At 48.4% G+C, this 21,577-nt stretch overlaps 1 protein-coding gene across 1 annotated transcript; it reads right to left on the bottom strand.

Moving 5' to 3' along the window:
- Nucleotides 1–1,737: 1,737 nt before the first annotated feature.
- Nucleotides 1,738–20,024, bottom strand: SUN5 (Sad1 and UNC84 domain containing 5). The gene is made up of 13 exons (XM_011280846.4): nucleotides 19,819–20,024; nucleotides 18,221–18,279; nucleotides 17,954–18,028; nucleotides 16,991–17,057; nucleotides 15,664–15,725; nucleotides 11,939–11,988; nucleotides 10,535–10,569; nucleotides 9,866–9,974; nucleotides 5,197–5,275; nucleotides 4,222–4,337; nucleotides 3,545–3,712; nucleotides 2,962–3,048; nucleotides 1,738–1,923 (listed from the first exon to the last, which is right to left on the bottom strand). Exons 1-13 carry the CDS (start codon nucleotides 19,881–19,883, stop codon nucleotides 1,798–1,800), a joined length of 1,098 nt encoding a protein of 365 aa, XP_011279148.1. The 5' UTR covers nucleotides 19,884–20,024; the 3' UTR covers nucleotides 1,738–1,797.
- Between the last annotated feature and the right edge of the window lie 1,553 nt (nucleotides 20,025–21,577).

Here is a 21,577-nt window from a genome sequence, read left to right as displayed (position 1 = left end):
CCCCAGCCCCTGGCAGCCGTTCCTGTCTCTGTGAATTTGGCTAAGGATCTCATGTAAGTGGAATCACACCATACCTGTCTTTTTGTGACTGCCTTATTTCATCTGGCATAATGTCCTCAAGGTTCATCCATGTTGTAGCATGTTCCAGAATGTCCTTCCTCTTGAAAGCTGAATAATATTCCGTTGTATGTATGTATATGTCAAATTTTATCTGTTCACCTGCTGTTGGACGCTGGGGTTGCTTCCATGTTTTAGCTGTTGCGAACAATGCTGTGACGAACGCGGGTGTTCAAATACCTCTTTGAGACTCTGCTTTCAATTCCTTTGGGTATAAACCTAGAAGCAAGATTGCTGGATCGTATGGTAATTCTATTTTTTTTAAGTTTATTTTATTTATTTATTTTGAGAAAGAGTAAGAGCGTGCAAGGGAGGAGCAGAGAGAGAGAGAATGGGGAGAGAGAGAATCTCAAGCAGGCTCCGCACTGTCAGCACAGAGCCAGACTCAGGGTGGGGCTCGAACTTACATACCAAGAGATCATGACCTGAGCCAAGATAAAGGGTTGGACGCTTAACCGACTGAGCCACCCAGGTGCCCCCGATAATTCTGTTTTCCACAGCGACTGTATCTTTCTACATTCTCATCAACAGTGCACAAGGGTTCTGATTTCTCCACATCCTCATCAACAATAAGCATTGATTTTGTTTTGTTTTGTAGTATCCTAATGGGTGTGAGGTGGGATCTCACTGGAGTTTTGATGTGCATTTCACTAATGATTAGTGACGTTGCATGTGCTTATTGGCCATTGCATATTTCTTGGGAGAAATGTCTATTCAAGTCCTCTGCCCATTTTTTATAAGTTCATTTATATATTTTGAGAGAGGGTGGGGGGAGAGAGAACACGAGTGGGGGAGGGGCAGAGAGAGAGAGGGGGAGGGAGAGAATCCCCAGCAGGCTCCTTGCTGTCAGCGCAGAGCCTGATGTGGGGCTCGAACTCATGAAATGAGAGATCATGACCTGAGCCAAGATAAAGGGTCAGACGCTTAACCAACTGAGCCACCCAGGTGCCCCCTTTGCCCATTTTTGAATTGATTTTTTTGTTGTGGTGGTGGCTGAGTTTTAGGAGTCTATATGTTCCAGATGTGAATCCCTTATATAATTTGAAATATTTTCTACCATTCCGTGGGTTGTCTTTTTACTTTGTTTACACACTATCTTTGGAGGCACAACATGGAATAGATATGTGTATACCTGGAAAAACTGAGGTCCAGAGAGGGTGTGTGTCCTGTCTGATGCCACCCAGTAAATGGTCTGTGTGATGTTGAAACACTCTGTGCTGGGCAAGGGTGGGACCTCTCATCTCCCACCTCATCTAATACAACAGCCGTAATCTTGTTCCTGTTGTACACCTGGAGAGTGAGGCCCCGAGAGGGCTGGGTCTTGCCCAAAGTCGCCCCTGGTCAGGGGCAGAGCGTGACTCGAAGCCAGGGAGATGACGTATGTACAAGGATGAGACTGGCTGGGTTTGAATCCTGGTGCTGCCCTTTGTGAGCTGTGACCTCTGGCAAGTTTTTGCTCAGTGCCTTCACTGTCCCCATCTGTGAAATGGGGCCTCATGGGGCTGTTGCGAGGGTGCCTGGACACCCAGGATGAGACTGAGCATCGCTAAGTGTGGCCTCAGACGTCACATGCTAGCCCACCCTCACTCTTTGGAGCCAAAAAGACATTTCGACTTGGGCTGGGCTGCAAAGAATAAACTTTAATCTCTCTCTGGGTAGGAGCTCTGAGCAGGCTGCTCTCTAGAGCTGTCGAGGTGGGGTCACGGAGCCGTGCACGCGCACTCGGTACAGGCAGGTGAAGCGTGGGTTCCCCCAGTTGCTTGAGATCTTCACCTTGACAGCACCAAAAGCTCGGACAGGCTGGTTCTGGAAGAGTCACAGACATGAGGCCATTGGCCTCCACTCTGCCTGTCCAGAGAGGTGTTTGGGAGTGGAAGGGAACCCTCCTATTTCACAGGTGGAGAAACTGAGGCTCAGAGAGCGGAATGAACTGTCCCGAAGCCGCACAGGAAGTTGGTACTCAGGGGTTGGGATGGAAGGTACTGAGGTGAGAAAGACAGATATACCGTGATGGGGAAAGTGTCCCAGCCTCGGGGCCCTGGACAGATGGCTGTGGGACCCCGGGACAAGTCACTGCCCCTCTTGGGGCTTCAGTTTCCCCGCTCTGTAAGATGGGCTGGTGGGGGGGCGGTAATATCTTCCCATGAGACCAGGCCCTGGAGCTAGCTGGCCTGTAGGAGATACTCGGTGAGCACGCCTCCTCCTTGAGAGGGGACAGAGCCCGGTGCAGAAGCTGGGGCTTGGCCTCTGAGATCTCTCTGGATGCTCTTAACCTTCCAGGGAATTATACCAGGGGAGACTGAGGCACAGAGACGAAGGGAATGGCCCAAGATCATGCAGATTTGTGGTACCAGGATTTGGAGCAGTATCACTGATTCCCAAGTGTTGACATTCCGCTGAGTCTCAGGGCCATTCTAGCAGCCACCCCGCTGTGTCCTGCTCCTGTCCCCGACTCCCTCCCCTTCAGGCCCCAGTTTGCCCTGCTGTGGTTAGATCAGGTGCTGACGACGGGGCCTCCCAGTACGGAGATGCTAAAGCGGTCCCCCTGTTCAAGAGTTCCTGTCCACGGGAGGAACTGCCACGGGAGGAACTGCCACGGGAGTGCTCCTGGGCAAGTCAGGGAGACAACGCACTGCTAGAAGCTGGACAGGTCTCCTCCGGGTCCCACTTTTGGCCCTGGGCAATGGCTCCATACTCTGAGCCTCGGTTTCCTTGTTTGTCACGTGAGTTAGTGACAAGTGTGCACTGCGAGGCTGTCAGTGGATGAAATGGGGCTCCTGGGGAAAGCCCTGCACATGGTGCACATTTGCTGTGTGCTCAACGTAGGCAGCCTTTCTCAGGTACCTGGAGCGGGAACATCTGGATGATGTTTTCCGGCTGAAACTGAAACGCCCCCAGGAACACCTCCTCCTTGGGAGAGCCTTCCATGCCCTGTGGAACCAGAACCAAGGCAAAAGGGTCAGGTACGGGGAGGGCCTTCAGAGGGTGTTGCCCCTCTCCAGCTGAGACTTGCATACCTCCCAGGATGGGGAACTCCCTACCTCTTTGGGCACCACTGCATCACAGCACAGAGGAATAGATAGGAAAGAGCACTGGATTGGGAATCAAAAGGCTGAGGGTCCTCTTCTAATTATGCCACTGAGTTGTAGGTTTTGGGTGTTTCCCTGACCCTTTTCTGGACCTCAGTTTCCTTATCAGTGTCTCCGAAGACTAAATTGGCTCTGAAAAGCTTGGGTTGAAATAAAGTGGCTGTTTATCTCCTATCCTTAAAGGCTGTGATCAACGCTGAACCTGGCCATTCTCAGCCTTAACTAAGCCTCATCCAGCCCCTCTAGCTTGCTTGGGTTGTGCAGACAGAGTGCATGGAATCCCGCCAGACGAGGCTGTCTCCTTAGTTAAGCATTGCTCCCTGTGGGGGCGTGCTCACGTAAATGACAAAGTCCTTGGGAGCAGTGTCCAGGTTGCCCGACAGTGAGATGGTCTTGGGGATGTGCTGCAGCGTCAGGTTGGACAGGTAGACCTTCTGGGCCATTCGGATGGTCACCTGGCCTCGGTCACCCGAGAAGGCCCAGCAGTTGCCGGGTGTCACGTTGGGCTGGAAGGGGCAGGTGCGATGGGGGCTATGCTGGGTGGGTGGGTTAAGGTGAATTCCTCATCCCACCCTGGCTCCCCTAGACCTCCTTTGCCTCCTGGGTGAGCCGGATCCTTCCATCTACACAACTTGGCTCCAGCGCCACCAACTCCAGGAAGCTCCCCTGATTGCTGACAGTAAGAATGAACCTTCCCGTCAGCCCAGTGCAGGGCAGGCCAGGGCCTGCTTGGGGCCACGAGGGTTCCTTGACCCTCAAGTCTTGAAGGGCCCCCTTCCAGTGCCAAAGCAGACTGTCCCTGCCCAGCGCCCGCCCCTGCTCCTGCCCAGTCCCCCCGTGGTTCCTGCTGTCTATTCTTGCCCCTTGCCCCTATCGCGTCTCTGTCTCCTGTTCCTATCCCTAGCCCCACCCCGGGCCCCCACCCACTTTGTGCGCACCCCCAGTGTCTGCTTCCAGGTCCTGCCCCCAGGACCCTGACACTCCCCCCCCCCGCCAGGCCCCCCATTCCCCCTGCCTCGAGGATCACGTCCGGGGGCTGCGCGTAGTTCCATAGCCGGATCCAGTTCCAGCAGGAGCGAGCCTTGTCGTAGTTGTACGTGGCAGACGTTTGCTCAAAGTCGATGGAGGCCCCTGTGTGGGAGTGACGGTGTCAAATTGGGCACTGAGCACGTGCCGGGCGAACATTTTAGGTGAGTCACTGGCTCTCTGTAAACTTAAGACGTTCCCTGGGTGATGGGAGTAATAATAGAAGCCATAATCGTGGTAACACCCCCCTACCTCACGGGGCTGTTGGGAGGTTGAAGTGAGTCAATACAACAAAGTCCTTCCAGCCAGCCTCATTATGATTTCCGTGGCTCTTGCTGTACCTGCTTCACAGAGGAGGACACTCTGGCTCCGAGAGGTCGAGTGAGGCCCCGAGAGCGCGTAAGCCAGTGCCCTCTGACCCCACGTGCCCCTGGGCCTGGGTCAGCTGGTGCTGCCTGGCCGGCCCCACCTCTCCTCCTTCCGTGTGTCCCCCCGCCCCCACACTCCTGCTGCGCTGTCACAGGAGGACCGTTCACATGGGTTCCCCTGGATCTGGAAGACTTTTCCCTCCTCGCCAGGTCTCAACTCAAACATCCTTCCGCACAGGCCTCTGCCCAGGTCCCCTCCATGCCAGTCACCTGCTTCGGTTTCCCGCAACACTGATTCCCAACTACAACTGGGCCTGCGTTGGTTTTTTTAGACGGTCAGTCTCCCTGGCTCTGCCGGCCTCTGGGTTTGGAGGGGTGGGGGAGTGGAGGGCCTCCCCTCCCCACCTCAGCCCCCTTTAGAGAAAATAGAAAATTGTAGCAAAAAAAAAGTCGTCTGGGGGGCAGAGGCTAGCTCTGAGCATGAACTTGCCAGGAGCAGAGGATACCAGACCAGAACTGAAATCCACCCACTGAAGAGTTTCTGAGGACCCTTGAGGCAGGCTGTTGGGTGGGGGCGGTGAGGGGGAGTCGCTTACCGATAGACTTTAGGGCAAAGTCTGGCTTTTCAATATAATCTCCTTGTATCATCTTCATTATTTTCTGGGCCATTTTTTGCTGAGAAGGCAGAAAACACAAACCGTGTGCCGGTGTGTTCTTATAGATCCTGTCCACGTGCGGGTTCGCACCCGGTGACAGGTGGCTGCAGGTATCCTCGTGTCCCTAACTGCTTACCCCTGCCTGTGGAGGCCGTAGCTGGTCCTGGCACAAGACCACCGGTCACTACACTGTGAGGAGGCCCGGGTGACATGGTGCCATCACTATCCCACCCACTGGGTCTACTCAGTGCTTCCACACGCACCACGACGGGGTCACACGTAGGACCAGAGTCTCAGGGAAGTTAAGGGCAGGACATCTGGAGTCAGACAGACTTTTACTGCTGTGGGGCTTTGGGCTAGTTACCGCCCCTCTGAGTCTTGACCTTCTTGTCTGTAACATGGGGATGATAATTACGTCCTCCTCTTGCCGCTGTGAGGACTAGAGCTAACGCTTGTAAGGCTGCTACCGTGTGCCAGGACTGTCCTCAGTGTCACGTAGTTCACTCTTATCCCCTCACAGCAGCCCCAGGAGGTATGTGCTATTATCACTTCCATTTTATTTTATTTTATTTTATTTTATGTTATGTTATTTTTTTAATGTTTATTTATTTTTGAGACAGAGAGAGACAGAGCATGAATGGGGGAGGAGCAGAGAGAGAGGGAGACACAGAATCGAAAGCAGGCTCCAGGCTCTGGGCCATCAGCCCAGAGCCCGATGCGGGGCTGGAACTCACAGACCGCGAGATCGTGACCTGAGCTGAAGTCAGACACTCAACTGACTGAGCCACCCAGGTGCCCCATCACTTCCATTTTAAAGATGAGAATACTGGGGCACAAAAGGGTAAGGTGTCCAAGGTCACACAGCTGGTAAGAGGCAGAGCCAGGCAGTTTGGTTCCAGTGTTTGGGCTCTGAGCTACTACACTCTCCTGCCAGATAAAGGCTGCAAAGCACTTAGCATGCTTGGTACTCAGTAAATGCTGGCCACTATTTTTTTTTAATGTGTATTTATTTTTGAGAGACAGAGAGAAACAGAGCACGAGTGGCGGAGGGGCAGACGCAGAGAGGGAAACACAGAATCCAAAGCAGGCTCCATGCTCTGAGCTGTCAGCACAGCCTGAGGTGGGGCTCGAATCCACCAACTGTGGGATCATGACCTGAGCCAAAGTCGGCGCTTAACCAACTGAGCCACCGAGGTGCCCCAATGCTGGCTATTATTTTTATTAGACTCTTCAAAACTGTGGCCACAACCAGGTCTCCCACTCCACACCCTTCTTTCAATATGACTTTGACACTCTTCCCATTGAGAGTTGGGGCTAAGGTTCCCTCCCATAAGTCTGGGGGGGCCTGAGGCTATGGCAGAGGTGATGCCGTGTGACTTCTGGGCTAAGCCTAAAAGGGGATACAGCTCTATTTCATGGGGAGGCTCATTCTTGGAGCTGCCAAGCTGTGAGGAAGCCCACACAACATTGAGCGCCCACCTATGGTTGCATTAGTCAACAGCCCTGAGTTCCCAGCTGATAGCCAATGTCAACTTCTAGACATGTGAGTGAAGATGCTTCCAGATGGGTCCAGACCCAGATGCCAAGTCACCCCCAGCCTTCAAGTCTTCCCAGGTGAGGCCTCAGACATTGTGGAACAGTGACAAACCACCCCCACTGCACTCCGTTTGGATCCCTGACCCACGCAATCTCTGCGCATAATAAAACAATTGTTTTGCACCACTAAGTTTTGGAGTGGTTTGCTATGTGGCAGTAGTAACTAGACCAGCCACGGTGCTACACAGCAGGGATTTGTTGATATGGAAACTCAGAAAGGTTGATGACCTGCCTAAGCTCCAAACGGTAAGAAAAAATGTTGTATCCATAAAACAAGAATATGGATCTATGAAAAAGAACACCCAGAGAGCAAAAATGAAGTTCTTAGGAATTCAGACTATGTTAGCAGAAATGAAAAACTCAATAGAAGTTTTGGAAGATAAAGCTGAGACTATTTTCTCATATCATAACAAATAGAAGAAAACAGGAAGAAATGAGAGAAAGAGGATTAGTTCAAGAATTTAACATCCAAATAATAGGAGTTTCAAAAATGAGAATAAACCAAATATGGCTGGGAGGGGATACATCCATTTAATCACACAATTAAAGAACACTTTTTAGGACTAAAGGGCATGAGTTTCCAGATTGAAAGGGCCCCAAGGGTAGCTAGCCCATAGGCAAATTATCATGACATTTAAGATGTAAGGTGAGATGTAGGGCTTCCAGGGAAGATATATAGTAAGTTACAGAGGATCAATGTTCCCACTAAAAACAACTAGTAAAACCAGATAGTTTACGAAATCATATTGTAAAGCCACCACTGAGCTATGGGAGCAATGAGGACCAGATGTATTAAAATTCTAGAGAGGAGAGAACCATTCCGAAATTCATGAACAATTTTTTAATGCCTGGGGGCATTTGATGATTCTGGGCATGGGCTGAAGACATGGGCATAGGCTGGACAGTGGCTGCTATTGGTGAAAGAGAAGGCAGCAAAGATTTTAATAGACACACAGGACTAAAAGGACAAAATTGGAGACTTGATGAACCTCAAACCTGAACAGTTTTCCCCATAAGATGTTAACTGAAACCCAGAACTATTGAAGAGGCCAAAGAGCTAACTTGAAAGCTTCTGAAAGACATATTAAAACTTCCCAGTCTCATAATGCTTAGAAACCAAGCCCCTTTCCGTGAAGGGACCCCAAAACAAAATAAGCAAGAGATTAAAGCCTTGCAAACATCTTCTTAGTATATATATCAGAAACATTGGAGGGCTTGTTGAAACATACATGATTGGCTCCCATCCTCAGTAGGTCTGAGGGGGCCCATTAATTTGAATTTCTAACATTTTCCCAGGTAATGCTGATGTTCCTGATATGGGAGCCACACTTTGAGAACCGCTGCCCTAGAAGGAGTGGTGAATCAATACTGAGAGGCTGTAGCCGCACCTGGAGGCACTAAACCAATTATGGGCACAATTAGAGGCTGAGAATCCAAGCTTGCCCCTGGCAGAGACGGTTACCACTAGGGCTGCAGATTTTGCATTCATGCAGGGCTGGGAGACAAAATTGGAGACTTGAGAGGGGTGCCTGGGTGGCTCAGTCCATTAAGTGTCCAACTCTTGATTTCGGCTCAGGTTGTGATCTCAGAGTGCATGAGTTCAAGCCCAGCATCAGGCTCTGTTGCTGACAGTGTGGAGCCTGCTTGGGAGTCTCTCTTTCCTACTCTGTCTGCCCCTTTTCTGTTCGTGCTCACTCCCTTTCTCTCTCATATTAAATAAATAAGTTTAAAACAAACAAAAACTTTTTTAATTTTTTTTTTTAATTGGAGACTTGAGAAGCCTCAGACATATGGTCAGTCTTTCCCATCAAGATATCTACCAAAAGTTTGAAGCTGCATGGGAAGGGCACTAAAGGGTTAGGCTGAAAACATCTGACTAGATCTTACACAAATTGCTACCCAGGTTTGAAACAGCTCAATGAACATCTACATAGAAGTGATAAGTGTACTCATCTTCCTTACAAAGAAAATGGGGAACTCTCTCTAGTTGAAGTTATACCTATCTGGAGCACAGAGTTCTTTTGTATACAATGTCCAGAAAAACACTAAAAAATTACTGGACATGAAAAGACAATACCATATGATTGATACTCCAAAGAAAAACAACAATAGAAAAAGATCATAGATGATCCAGATATTGGACTTAGCAGATAAGGATATAAAAATTACTACAACAATATATTAAATAAAAGAAAGAAAAAATGGACGACATAGGTAAGATGTTGGAGAATTTCACCATAGAATTAAAATTTATGAAAAGAATCAAATATGTATTCTAAAACAATGCAATATATGAAATTAAGAACTTAATGGAAAAATTTAACAGTAGATTGGACAGAACAGAATACAGGATTAGTAGCAAACTTAAACAAATGTGAATAGAAAATATCAAAACTCAAGCACATAGAGAAAAAGAATGAAAATCAAACACATCAGGTAGTAGCATAAGAATTATGTGGAACACACTCTAACAGTCTAGCATAGATGTAACTGGAGTTCTAGGAGAGGAGATAGATAATGGGGAAGAAACAATATTTTAAGAAACAATAGCTAAGCATTTTTAGCAACTATTGAAGAAATAAATCTGCAGATCCAATAAGCTCAGCAATCCAATCTCAAGCAGGTTAAATATGCAACACTGTGGATAAAAAGAACATCATACAAACTCCCAGAGATAAAAAAACAGATCACACTCAATGGACCAATAATAAGAGCACTAACAGACTTCTCAACAGCAGCAGTATAACTAGAACACAACAGTGGAATTCTTTCAAAATGTTCAGGGGAATAGTTCCTATCTAGAATTCTATACCCAGCCAAACTATCAATCAAATGCAAGGGTAGAATAAAGATATTTCCAAATGTGCAAGTTCTAAGCAAATTAATATGCCTCTTATTTAACTCTTTCCCAGGAAATTATTGGGGGATGTGCTCCACCAAAAGCTGGGAAATAGGAAGAAGGGCATCAAACAAAGAAATCAGATGTTTGGGAGCAGAATGGCCAGTATCTCACCTCATCTGACATGGCTTCCATCAACTGGAGCTTGGCAATGAGTTGTGTCATGTTACCTCGGAGGTCCTGGATTTCCCCAGAGTGATGCCGCACCTTCTCCTGGTACATTCTTACAAGAAAGGAGTGAGAACATGGAGTGACTGATTTGCAATGCTGCTATTGTCACCCTCAGCTTCTATCTGTGTCAGTCAACCTACAAAGAACTAGCTTCACATTTCCTTACTCTTCTGGGCCCATCCCTGACCCTACCCAGCAGGTTCTTGTCTCTTCCTCCTACTTGGAATATCTTTAAATTTAACTCATTCCTTCCAAATATTCCTATTTTGTTTGCAATTAAGGATGATGCCACCAGGTGGTATACTGTTGGTTAAAATTTCTTCTCAGCTTCCACTTGCTGAGTGTGATTTATTCAGGACAGTTGACATCTTTAACGTTCATAATTACCCAGAGCAAGGTGGGTGTTATGTCTCATCTCATAAATGAGGAGTTGAAGGCCCAGAGAGGTGAAGTGACTTGCAAAAGTTTAGCCAAGTAGGAAGTATGGGAGCTGAGATTTAAACCTAGGTTTATCTGACTGTGGAGCCCACATTCTTAGCCAATACCTTACAGGTCCTGGATATAGTTCTGGTTTTTAGGTGATAGTAAGATTATTTAGCAGATTCTTCTTACCTCAAGCTCTGCAGTGGACTATCTATGCTGTCATCCTGGTAGGGTGTTGCAGAAACAAGGGATCTTTTTCAGATGGCCTCATCTGGGCCCAATAGAATTTCCTCCATTCAATCTCCCACAACCATAAATCCATCCATTCATCTGCCTTCCCATTTACTCTTCCATCCATCCACTCACCTACCATCTATCCAAAATTCAGTGTATCCTCCATTTTAAGTCGATCCTTCCAAATCCACATTCATCCACCCTTCCACCTATCCACCAGCCCATCCAACCACCCTTTCTCACACATATACTCCTCCACTTATCCAACCTGCCTCATCCCTCCTATCCACCCTCCCATTCATATAACTTACCTTATATATTGTCAATACCCTTTCATCAATCAATTCATCCTCCCATCTATCTACCCTCCCATCTATCCAAACTCCCCTTAACCATCTGTCCATCCATCCATCCATCCATCCACCCATCCATCCATCCATTTATCCATCCATATAGCTAATCTGCCCTCTTATCTGTCCATCTGTCCATTTTCTCATCCATTCAGTCTTCCATTCATCCATACATCTATCCCCCCAGCCATTTTCCCACATCCCTACATCCATCACTTCTATCGTGTCATCCATTCTCCCTCCATTCCACATTTCCATCTGATCATCCAATTAACCAATACTGATAGTGGCAACTTTCTGCCCAGTCCTGAGGTGGACATCACTGGAGTGAATTAGACGTGGCTCTGCCTTCAAGAGCACCCAAAAAAGTTGGGAAAATGTCATGATTGCATTCATGATTAGAGAAAATTGTGGGAGGAAAGGGGAATGTCATCACCTCCACCTGGTATTTCTGGGGGAAGTGACATTTTAGCTGGATCTTGAAGTATATGAAGGAGTTTATAAGGAGAAAAGAGTAGGGAAGGGCAAGGGAAGGACAAGCTCATCAGATCTCTTTTCTCCTTAAGCATTCTGAGACTCTTTGTTGTCCTCTGACAGGGAGCGCTAGCCCTGATTTCCTCCTCCTTTCTCCCCAGTAACCACAAAGCAAATGATCTCATTTCATTTGAACAAAACAAACTGCCTTGAGTAGAGAGAATTGTGTTCCATTCTCACTATCGTTCTCTAGGAGGGAGATTTGATAAAGGAAAGATAGGTCACCTCTGGGAGGGAGAGGCAGGAGAGCCATTCTGTAGGATGGACTATTGAATCTGGTCTTTAAAGTCACATTTTGGTGAGAGAGATAGGTTCCAGGTGGGTGGCATCGCAAAGACAGAGATTTGGGGCTGGAATGAGTCAGGAACTGATCAGTTTCCAGATGTGATGAGAGTGAGAGAAGCTGATGTAGGCAGCATTGACTAGTTGGGGTTCGGCCAGTCAGTGCTGAGACCTGAAGAGAGCACACACTTACCTGCCAGACTTCCATTTTAGACGGTACGTGCATAGAAAATATCCAGAATCCTGTGGGGCCAGGAGAATGAGAATGAGACATTTAAGATGAAAAGTTAAAAGCTTAGGTTCTGGAGTTAAGGCATCTAGACTCAAATCCCAGCTTTGGCACTTACTAACATTGTACAACTTTGGAAGAATTTACTTAATCTCTCTATACCTCAATTTCCTCCTCTGGGAATTTCTTCCTCCTAAAATGGGACCAACAGTAATATCCACTTCATGATCAAATGATATCGTATATGTAGAGTGTCTCACATAAACCAAATAATCCATGTCCCCTCTCTCTCCCCTGCTCCAACTCTACTGGGGATAATTGATGAAGAGAAGAAAATGGGATAATGTTCCCTGTATTTTATAATCTCTGTGTTGCCTTAAATCCTACCATTCAAGCCATTATTAAAGCTCTTTAAAACCTATTCATTGTTAATGATAAAACAATCAACAAATCAGGAATAGAATGGAACTCCCACAATCTGATAAAGCCCATTTATGAAAATCCCCCAGCTAAAAAACACTTAATGGTAAAATATTGGATGCATTCTTCCTAAAATCAGTAACAAAACAATTATGTCTACTCTTGCCATTTCTATTTAACATTGTCATGTAGGTTCTAGCCAGGTCAATTAGTCAAGAAAAAGAAATAAAAGGCAGATGACACAACCTTGCATACAGAATCTTAAAGTATCTATGACTGGAGCAATAAATGAGTTCAGCAAGGTTGCGGGATACAAGATCAGTATATGAAAATCAATTATATTTTTCAACACAAGCAATAAATAATCTGAAAATGATATTTTTTTTTAAATTTTTTTTTCAACGTTTATTTATTTTTGGGACAGAGAGAGACAGAGCATGAGCGGGGGAGGGGCAGAGAGAGAGGGAGACACAGAATCAGAAACAGGCTCCAGGCTCTGAGCCATCAGCCCAGAGCCTGACGCGGGGCTCGAACTCACGGACCGCGAGATCGTGACCTGGCTGAAGTCGGACGCTTAACCGACTGCGCCACCCAGGCGCCCCTGAAAATGATATTAAGAAAACAACTCAATTTACAATAGCATCTCAAAGAATAAAATACTTGGAATAAACTCAACAGAAGTATAAACTTTGCACTCTAAAAGATACAAAACATCATTAGAAGAAATTAAAGACAACATAGAGATATATCAATAATAGAAAGACAGCCCATGTTCATGGATTGGAAAACTTAATATTGTTTAGGTGACACTACTCCCCAAATTCATCTATGAATCAATGCAAACTCCCTCAAAATACCTATGTCCTTTTTTTTTTTAAGACATGGAAAAATTGATGCTAAAATCCATATGAAAATGTAAGGGACTATAATAGCCAAAACAATTTAAAAAGAACAAAGTTGGAGAACTCATAATGCTGGATTTCAAAACTTATTACAGAGTTATAGCAATTAATCCAGGGTAGATAGACAAATAGAGAGATGGCAAATAGATAGACAAATAGATAGATGGCAAATAGATAGACACATAGATCAAAGGAGTAAAATTAAGAGTCCAGAACTAAACTCTCACATTTATGGTCAATTGATTTTCAATAAGGGTAGCAGACAATTCAGTAAGAGAAATAATAGTTTTCTCAATAAATGGAACAACTGGATATCTACATTCAAAATAACAAAGTTGGACTCTTACCTCACAATATATGCAAAAATTAACTCAAAAATGAATCATGGACCTAAATGTAAAGGCTACAACTATACAAATCTTGGAAGAAAAAGTGGGAGTAAATTTTTATAGCTTTGGGTCAAGCACTAGTTTCTTGCACCTGACATTAAAGTACCTATGGAAAAAGAAAACATGGATAAAGTGGACTTCATCAAAATTTAAAAAATTTGTGCTGCAAAGGACACCATCAAGAGAAAGTGAAAAGACAACCCACAGAATGGGAGAAAATATTTGCAAATTGTATATCCGATAAGGGACTTCTATCCAGACCATACAAGGAACCCTTAAAACTCAATAATAAACAGACAACCCAATTTAAAAATGGGCCAAGACTGAATAGACATTTCTCCAAAGAAGACCTATAATTGGCCAATAAGTATATGAAAAGGTGCTTAACATCATTAGCCATTAGACAAATGAAATAAAAACTACAATGAGGTACCACACTTCATGGCTAAAATTTTTTTTTTAATTTTTTTTTAACGTTTATTTATTTTTGAGACAGAGACAGAGCATGAACGGGGGAGGGTCAGAGAGAGGGAGACACAGAATCCGAAACAGGCTCCAGGCTCCGAGCTGTCAGCACAGAGCCCGGCGTGGGGCTTGAACTCACAGACCGTGAGATCATGACCTGAGCCGAAGTCAGACGCTCAACCGACTGAGCCACCCAGGCGCCCCATAAAATTAAAGACAGGTAATAACCAGTGTTGGTGAGGAGGCAGAGAAATTGGAACCCTCATACGTGCCGGAGGGGGATGTTAAGGTGGTACAGCTACTTTGGGAAAAAGTTTGGCCAGAAATTCCACTTCTAAATAGACACCCAAGATAATTTAAAACACATGTCCACACAAACATTTTACAGAATCATTCACAGGAACGTTACTAATGGTAGTCAAAAAGCAGAAACAACCGTAATATCCATCAACCGATGGACAGATAAGCAAAATGTGGCACATCCAAACAATGGACTATTTTCAGCCATAAAAAAGGAGGAAATGCTGATGTATGCCATGCCATGGATGAACTTTGAAAACATTATGACAAGTGAAAGAAGCCACAAAGACCACATAGTGTATGATTCTATTTATATTAAATATCCAGAATAGGCAAATCCATAGTCACAGAAAATAGATTAGTGATTGGTCGCCTAAGACTGGGGTGAGGGGGAATGGGAACCAACTGTCTGGGACTGGGGTGGGGGGTTCTTTTGGGTGCAGTGAAAATACTGGAATTTGATAACAGCGATGGCTGCAAAACTTTGTGAATATACTAAAAATCACTGAATTGTACACTTTAGAATGGTGATCTTTCTGGTATGTGAACTATATCTCAATAAAGCTGTTATTTTTTAAAAAAACTTATTTGTTGGGGCGCCTGGGTGGCGCAGTCGGTTAAGCGTCCGACTTCAGCCAGGTCACGATCTCGCGGTCTGTGAGTTCGAGCCCCGCGTCAGGCTCTGGGCTGATGGCTCAGAGCCTGGAGCCTGTTTCTGATTCTGTGTCTCCCTCTCTCTCTGCCCCTCCCCCGTTCATGCTCTGTCTCTCTCTGTCCCAAAAATAAGTAAACGTTGAAAAAAAAAATTAAAAAAAAAAACTTATTTGTTAAGTTTCCTAGGAATTTCGAATTTCCTAAGACATTCTCTCAACCCCACCCCCACCCCACTGCCCTGCCTCCTTGGGCCAGTGTACTCGAGAGGAGGGAGGAGACTCCTTTGTTCGAGAAAGCAAAGCTGCGACCTGGGAGGTGGCAGCAGTGGTTGGAAGGAATCCGCTGAAGCTCAGAAACAAGTAATAACGATCATACCACGGTTGGGGGGAGAACTTGAGTTTTCAGCACTTTTCTTAGTGTTCAAAACATGTTCTTGGTCATCGGTTAATTTAATCCTCACAGCAATACTCATTAACAGCCTTCACTCTTTTCCTCCCCAGGTTGGGCAAGAGCGCAGGGATACCTCCACCTGGGATGGGGCAGGGCCCTGGAGACTTACCAAAAGCACAGAGGACGAGAACACCTGTCTTTTCCATGAGCTTCTGGAAGAGCAGCCTGCATCTGGAAGAGAGAGAAGCAGAGGTCAAGGTGAAGTGGAGTTTTGCATAAGCTAGCAAGTACTGGCCTGGCCCTTGCCCTCTTCCAACCCTGAAGCGCAGGGCCCTCCCTGGGCAGTGATACCCCCTCCAAGATGCTGACCACGTTCTGTGACTGCACAGCCTCACAGAGGAAAGAAAGCTCTCACCCCAGCATTTGGGGCCATCAGAGATACACTGACCGTGGTCCACCACTGAAAGGGCGGGCCTACGCCAGCCGACTCCATCTTGTTCTGTGTCCTTCACCTTGACCACACCTCCTCCCCTTGAGTAAACCCTCCCTCACCTGCCTAACAGGACTCGGACCCTTCCCCAGGACCCTTCCCCAGCCAATCGGCTGAGGCCATAGCCATTACCTCACCAACTGCCCCCAGGCCCCAATAAAACCTTTGTCCTTTTGAAACTCGTTCTTTTTTCCTGGTATCTCACCGCTGCGTTGGTGCAGGTAGGGGATTGAGCTCGAGCTAGCTCGAATAAAGGCTCTTTGCTTTTGCATCGGACTCAGCTCCCTAGTGGTCTTTGGGGATCACGAATTCTGGGCATAACACCACGTCCTTTTCACACCCGTCTCCAGCTACGTACTGTCTGTTCCCTCCCTTCTGTCCTGGTGAGCGCACCCTTCAGGGTTCAGCTCAAACAAACGTCCCCTCCTCCTACGACCTTCAGAGTCAACACTGCCCACCCTCACCCTTAACACCGGGTTTGGTGTCTTCCCCTACTGGGAGCTCAGGAGTGGTGAGGGTCAAGGCTGGGCCCAGAGTAGGCCTTAAGATGTTTAGGATGCAGGCTCTAAATGGATGAATGAGGGGGAAAGCTTTGCAGCACTTGGGAGGAGTTTGCGTGGGACAGGAGAGTGAAGGGAAAGGAAGGGACAGGCATGCTAGGAAGAAAAACAGCCTGCGCCTGGTGCTGAGGTGGGAGCGGGAACGGCGGGCCCAGGGGGTGAGAGCCCTAGTCTTGCTGGCCCAATGGGTCCACAACAGGATGCAGAGTGAGAGCAGCATGGAAAGAAAGGGTGGGGCAGGATTCCAGAAGGTTGCGGGCTGAGGTGCTGGAGCCCTGGGGAGCCACAGTGGGTTCTGAGGTGAGAGAATATGGTAAAAGCCAGGTTTGGGATGGCTGGTCTGGTCCGGTGATCAAGGGATCATCCAGACCAGTGAGGGGACTGCCATAGGAATGGGCTGCGTGTTCCCAGCCCCTGTCACCCTCCCCTCACCTGCCCCCGCTCACCTGCAGTTGTTGAACAGAATCTGGTGAGCCTGAGTCCTCAGGAAGCAGGCCAGGCAGGTGATCCAGGCTGCAAAGGAGGCAGGAGAGCAGGGAGTAGCCACACCCTTGTTGTTATCCCACCAACCCTTGCAGGAGGCGAGGTCCTACTGCTGGGAGACCCTCTCAATTTTGTAATCGAGCCCAGGGTAGCCCTGCTCTGGGGCACACGAAGCCTGGGATGTGCCGATGCCCATTCCCAGACACTGGGGGCTTCTCAAGGGCAGAGTCCTTGTCTGGTTTATCCCCAGGTACCCAGTGTTGCCCACCATGGAGCTAGGTAAAAAGTTGGGGTTCAGGATGGATGAGTAGGTGGGAGACACGCGAACGGACAGGAGAATGGTAAGAGAATGGTTTGGAAGGTGGATGAATAGGAAGACGGTTGAGAGGAGGGGCGGACGGAAGGATGGATGGAAGGACGGATGGGTGGGTGACTGGATGGGTGTGAGTAGTAACAAATAAAGGTACGTGTGGCCGATGGCTGACGCAGTGAACCCATGGGGTGCGTGGATATTACAGCAGATGGATATGAGGACAGATGGCTGGAGAAATGACTGAGTGATGAGGAAATGGAGGGGTGGGTGGGTGAACACTGGCATAGAAGGCTGATCTTTAGGGGGTGGTCAGACCCCGTGCCCGAAGGGAGGGCACACCGTGTCACACCATTCTGTGGCTTCATCAGTGGCCCCAGGGGCCAGGCTGGCGGGAGAGTAGTGGAGGGCCGACAGTCAGCCCCTCCAAACAGCAAGTCTGCCTCCTATCCCCTCTCCCCGACCACCAAAGAGACTCTGGCTGGAATGACGCCCCTGCCACCTTCGCTGGGAAGTCCTCCTCCAGGGTTCCCTTCCTCCCCTGCAGCCCAGTGCAGGCCTTACCCCCACCCAGGCCCACATTGACGGCCAGGGCATCTCTTCAGTGTATACGTACAGATACAGGCCAGCACGCACTGGGCCAGGCTCAGGGCCGGGGCGTTGATGCGGATGGGCAACACTATGGCATCACCTGCAGAGAGCACGGGGCCTGTCACGTCAGCGCCCCACAGGCACGGGGAGCACCCAGAGCGTGGTGCGGCCACGCCTGCTCCCTAGCCCGCCCCTTGCTGGGTGACTCCGGGCTGCCCATCTGACATCTCTGAGCCTTGGGCCCTTGCTGTTCACGAAGACCCCAGGGCCCCTCTCGTCCCTCCCTGCTCACTCGCGTTTGGCAAGGCGTCCTGGGCCATCCTGCAGGTGTTCCGGCCTCTTTGGGCGACCCTGGGGATAACAAGATTCACAATCGCATTTTATAACTTTTTCAAGAAACATGGTGTCCCCGCGTTCCAGATTGAGAGACTGAGTGGCGGACAAGTTCGCCCAAGACCACCAGCCTGCGAATCAGGGACATACCAGGTCTGACCGACCCCAAACACAAGTCTGTTTTGAGGAGAGGACTTGGTTTGCTGTGGCAGTCATAGGTGGTTATCCCCGCAAAGCCAATCACTCCCATCACTGGCAGGAGGCTGATTTTGGTCCCTCGTCCACTCCTACCCCATGTGATTTTAGACAATCCCGATCGCTCCAAGCCCTGCTGTCACACTCCCAGTGCCTTTGCTGTGACTGGCTCTGGTGGTGGGGGGGGGGTAGTTCCTACGGGGTGAGGTGTGGGGCTGGGCTGGGTATAGAGGCCTTGGGGGAAAGGCTTTCTCATTGCTAAAATGAGACCCACAGGAAGCAACGTCCGCTCTCCTTGAACCCTATACAGCCATGCTTCGTGCTTCTGGAACCCTGGTGGCCTGTGACAGCGAGGAGGCCGACAGGAAGAGCAAAAAGATGGCAGGGACCTGGATCTTAGGGGACATTGTAGAACCACAGAACTAACGTGCTCTGGAACCACACACGTCTTGGGACCTCTTGGCATGTGAGATAACAAATTGTCTTTAGTTCTTAAGGCAAAGGTCTCCAAACATTTATTATCATACTCCCCCGATGTATTTATGTTTATTTATGAAGCAATTATATATATATATATAATACCATATATACATATATATGTGCATAGCTCCAAGTGTGCTAACATATTATTTACTTTTTCAAATATTTATATGTTCTTGAGGACTACAAATTAAAAGAGGGTGGGCTAAAAATATGCGCTGAAGTTCGGATGATTTGTCCCCTCACCCCAGCAGATTGTTTTGTATATCCTCTTTTTAAAATATTTTTAAAAATGTTTTTATTTTATTTTTGAGTGAGACAGAGTGTGAGCGGGGGAGGGGCAGAGAGCGAGGGAGACACAGAATCGGAAGCAGGCTCCAGGCTCCAAGCTGTCAGCACAGAGCCTGATGTGGGGCTCAAACTCACAAACTGTGAGGTCATGACCTGGGCTGAAGTCGAAGGCTTAACCAACTGAACCACGCAGGCGCCCCTGGTTTGTATACCCTCTTGGGATATACACCCCTTTTGGGGGCGCAGAAGTGGGCAGACAGATGGCAGAGGTGCTTGTTTTCCCATTTACCGTCTCCCTCACTGGACGGTGACCTCCGTGGGGGCAGGAAGCACTTCCGCCTGGCGCAGCCCCGTGTCCCCAGCCCCCTGCTCAGTGCTTAGCAGGTGCTCAATAAACACATGTGGAAAGGGTGACTGCCCCATCACTCCCTTGGCTGGGAGACTTTAGGAAAGCCACAGTGAGACCTCTCTGACCTCAGTAGCTGCCTCTGTCAAGTGTGGCCGGTGACCGCCCGCTCACCTCCAAGGAGAGGGCAAAGGCATTTTGTAAACCGCAAAGAACTGGGCAGAGAGAGGGGCTGCCGTCCTCACCTCCTGGGTCTGGCATTCTCAGGCGGGTCACACGGGTCCCTGGGGTTCCTCAAGGACCGTGGCATCAATTTCCTTCTCTAGGAAATCTAGGGAAACGGTGCTGGGGCTCTCTGGGAGTTGGCAAGGGGGAAGAGATTACCACTGCTGCCACCTCCTAGCGTTCCCTGGAAGGTGTCATGTGGGATCTAGCCGGGTCAAGTGGAGTCGTGGGCACTGTGACCTCACAGAGCGGGGGGGAGGGGCTCTGCCCAGTCTCCAGCTTGGCCCTAGAACTTCCCCTTGGATGAGCCCATTCTGACTCCCTTTCTACTTATAAGATGAGGAAATTGAGGTCCCAGGACGGGAAGGGCCATGCGAGGATCTCAGGGCCTGGGCAGGGGCGAGAACCGAGGCTCCCATATCCAGGCCATGCTTTGTTCTTGCCCCCAGACCCCTTCCTGCCTCCAGCTTCCCGGACTTGCCACCTGCTTAGGCTGTCCGTGAAGGTTTATAATGCTTGTCTTCTCGCTAGTGGAGGTTTTGCATAACACAAAATAATGTATATGTGGTTGCTTTAATCAAGTTCTACTTCTCCTGCAGAAAAATAAACGCATAGCAGAGTGGAAATGTCTGGCTATAGATATTTTTTTCCGTCAGCCCTGCCAGTGGAGAGCCAGTTTGGATTGTGAAGCTTAAAGAAACTCATTTTTGCCCCTTGATGGTAGTTGAGCAAATTGTAGGCTAAGTTCCGGCAGCCTGCAGAAGAAGGGTCCCTCAGGGAGTCCGGCATACAAAAACAGAATGTGTTTGTGTGTTAGGTTACAGAACAAAGATGTGACGCTTGCAGATGGGATCGAGGTTGCTAGTCAGCTGACCATGAGGTAGGAGAATATCCTAGATCACCCAGGCGGGCCCAGTGTAATCAGGGTCCTGTACATGGCAGAGGGAGGCGGATGGGAGAGGGGGGCTGCACCAGCAGCCCTCAGCCCTACTTGCTGGTTTGAAGGTGGAGGAAGAGGCCTTAAGGCATGCAGTGAAAACAGCCTCTGGAAGCTGGAAAAGGCAGAGAAACAAATCCTCCCCTAGAGTTTCTGGAAAGGAACAAAGCTCTGCCAATACCTTGACTTCAGCCCAGCGAGATCCATTTTGGACTTCTGACTTCCAGCAATATAAGACAAGAAATTTGTGTTTAAGGTCATGACGTTTGTCGTCATTTGTTACAGCAGCAATAGGAAACTAATACAGTACTCTTAAGAATTTTCGGTGAAGGGGAAGCCCTGAAATGCTGCCACTATAATTGTTCCAAGGGTCTTCCAAGTGCACGTACATGCATTCATTCCACGAATATTTACTGAGCACCCGGTATGTTCCAGGCACCGGCTGCAGAGGTGAGCAGAACCAGCTCCCATCCCTGGGGAGGGGGGTCAAGGGGCTAGATCACCCAGGATGCTACACTGTGCACGTAGCAGGCGCCTGCCCACGCTTGCCATTGCTGTAGGGAGGAGGGGCTGGTGAGAATCTCCCTCCTTTGTATCCACTGGTCGTCAGTCAGTGTCCCCCGTGCTGGATGTGTCGAGGAAGAGGAAGTGTTTGTGCTGAGAGCAAACACTGAGAGTGGCTTTGGTCAATATTTGTGCCCCTCTCCACCGTCAGCTGTTTGCCCCGGCTACCGCGAGGGCTGGGCAGCCAGGAGTCTGATGTTAGGGAGCTTGTGGCTGGCATAAGAATAGGGCAGGGGAGCTCCCGTCCTTTCAGGGGAGGGCTTGCTGATGTCCGTGGT

The sequence above is a fragment of the Felis catus genome, chromosome A3 (genome assembly GCF_018350175.1).
Source record: "Felis catus isolate Fca126 chromosome A3, F.catus_Fca126_mat1.0, whole genome shotgun sequence".
NCBI lineage: Eukaryota > Metazoa > Chordata > Mammalia > Carnivora > Felidae > Felis > Felis catus.
The sequence above is the reverse complement of the archived record's forward strand: the minus strand, read 5'-3'. Positions and strand labels throughout refer to the sequence as shown.

Bases quoted from the DNA above. Each gene is read 5' to 3' on its own strand.
- SUN5 (XM_011280846.4), bottom strand. From the start codon at position 19,883: ATGCCACGGTCCTTGAGGAACCCCAGGGACCCGTGTGACCCGCCTGAG. The intron at 3,713-4,221 runs GCAGGGGGAATG...TGCCCCTTCCAG, and splicing joins CCCCGGACGTGATCCTCGAG to CCCAACGTGACACCCGGCAA. The intron at 3,049-3,544 runs GTGAGCACGCCC...CTGGTTCCACAG, and splicing joins CCAAGGACTTTGTCATTTAC to GGCATGGAAGGCTCTCCCAA.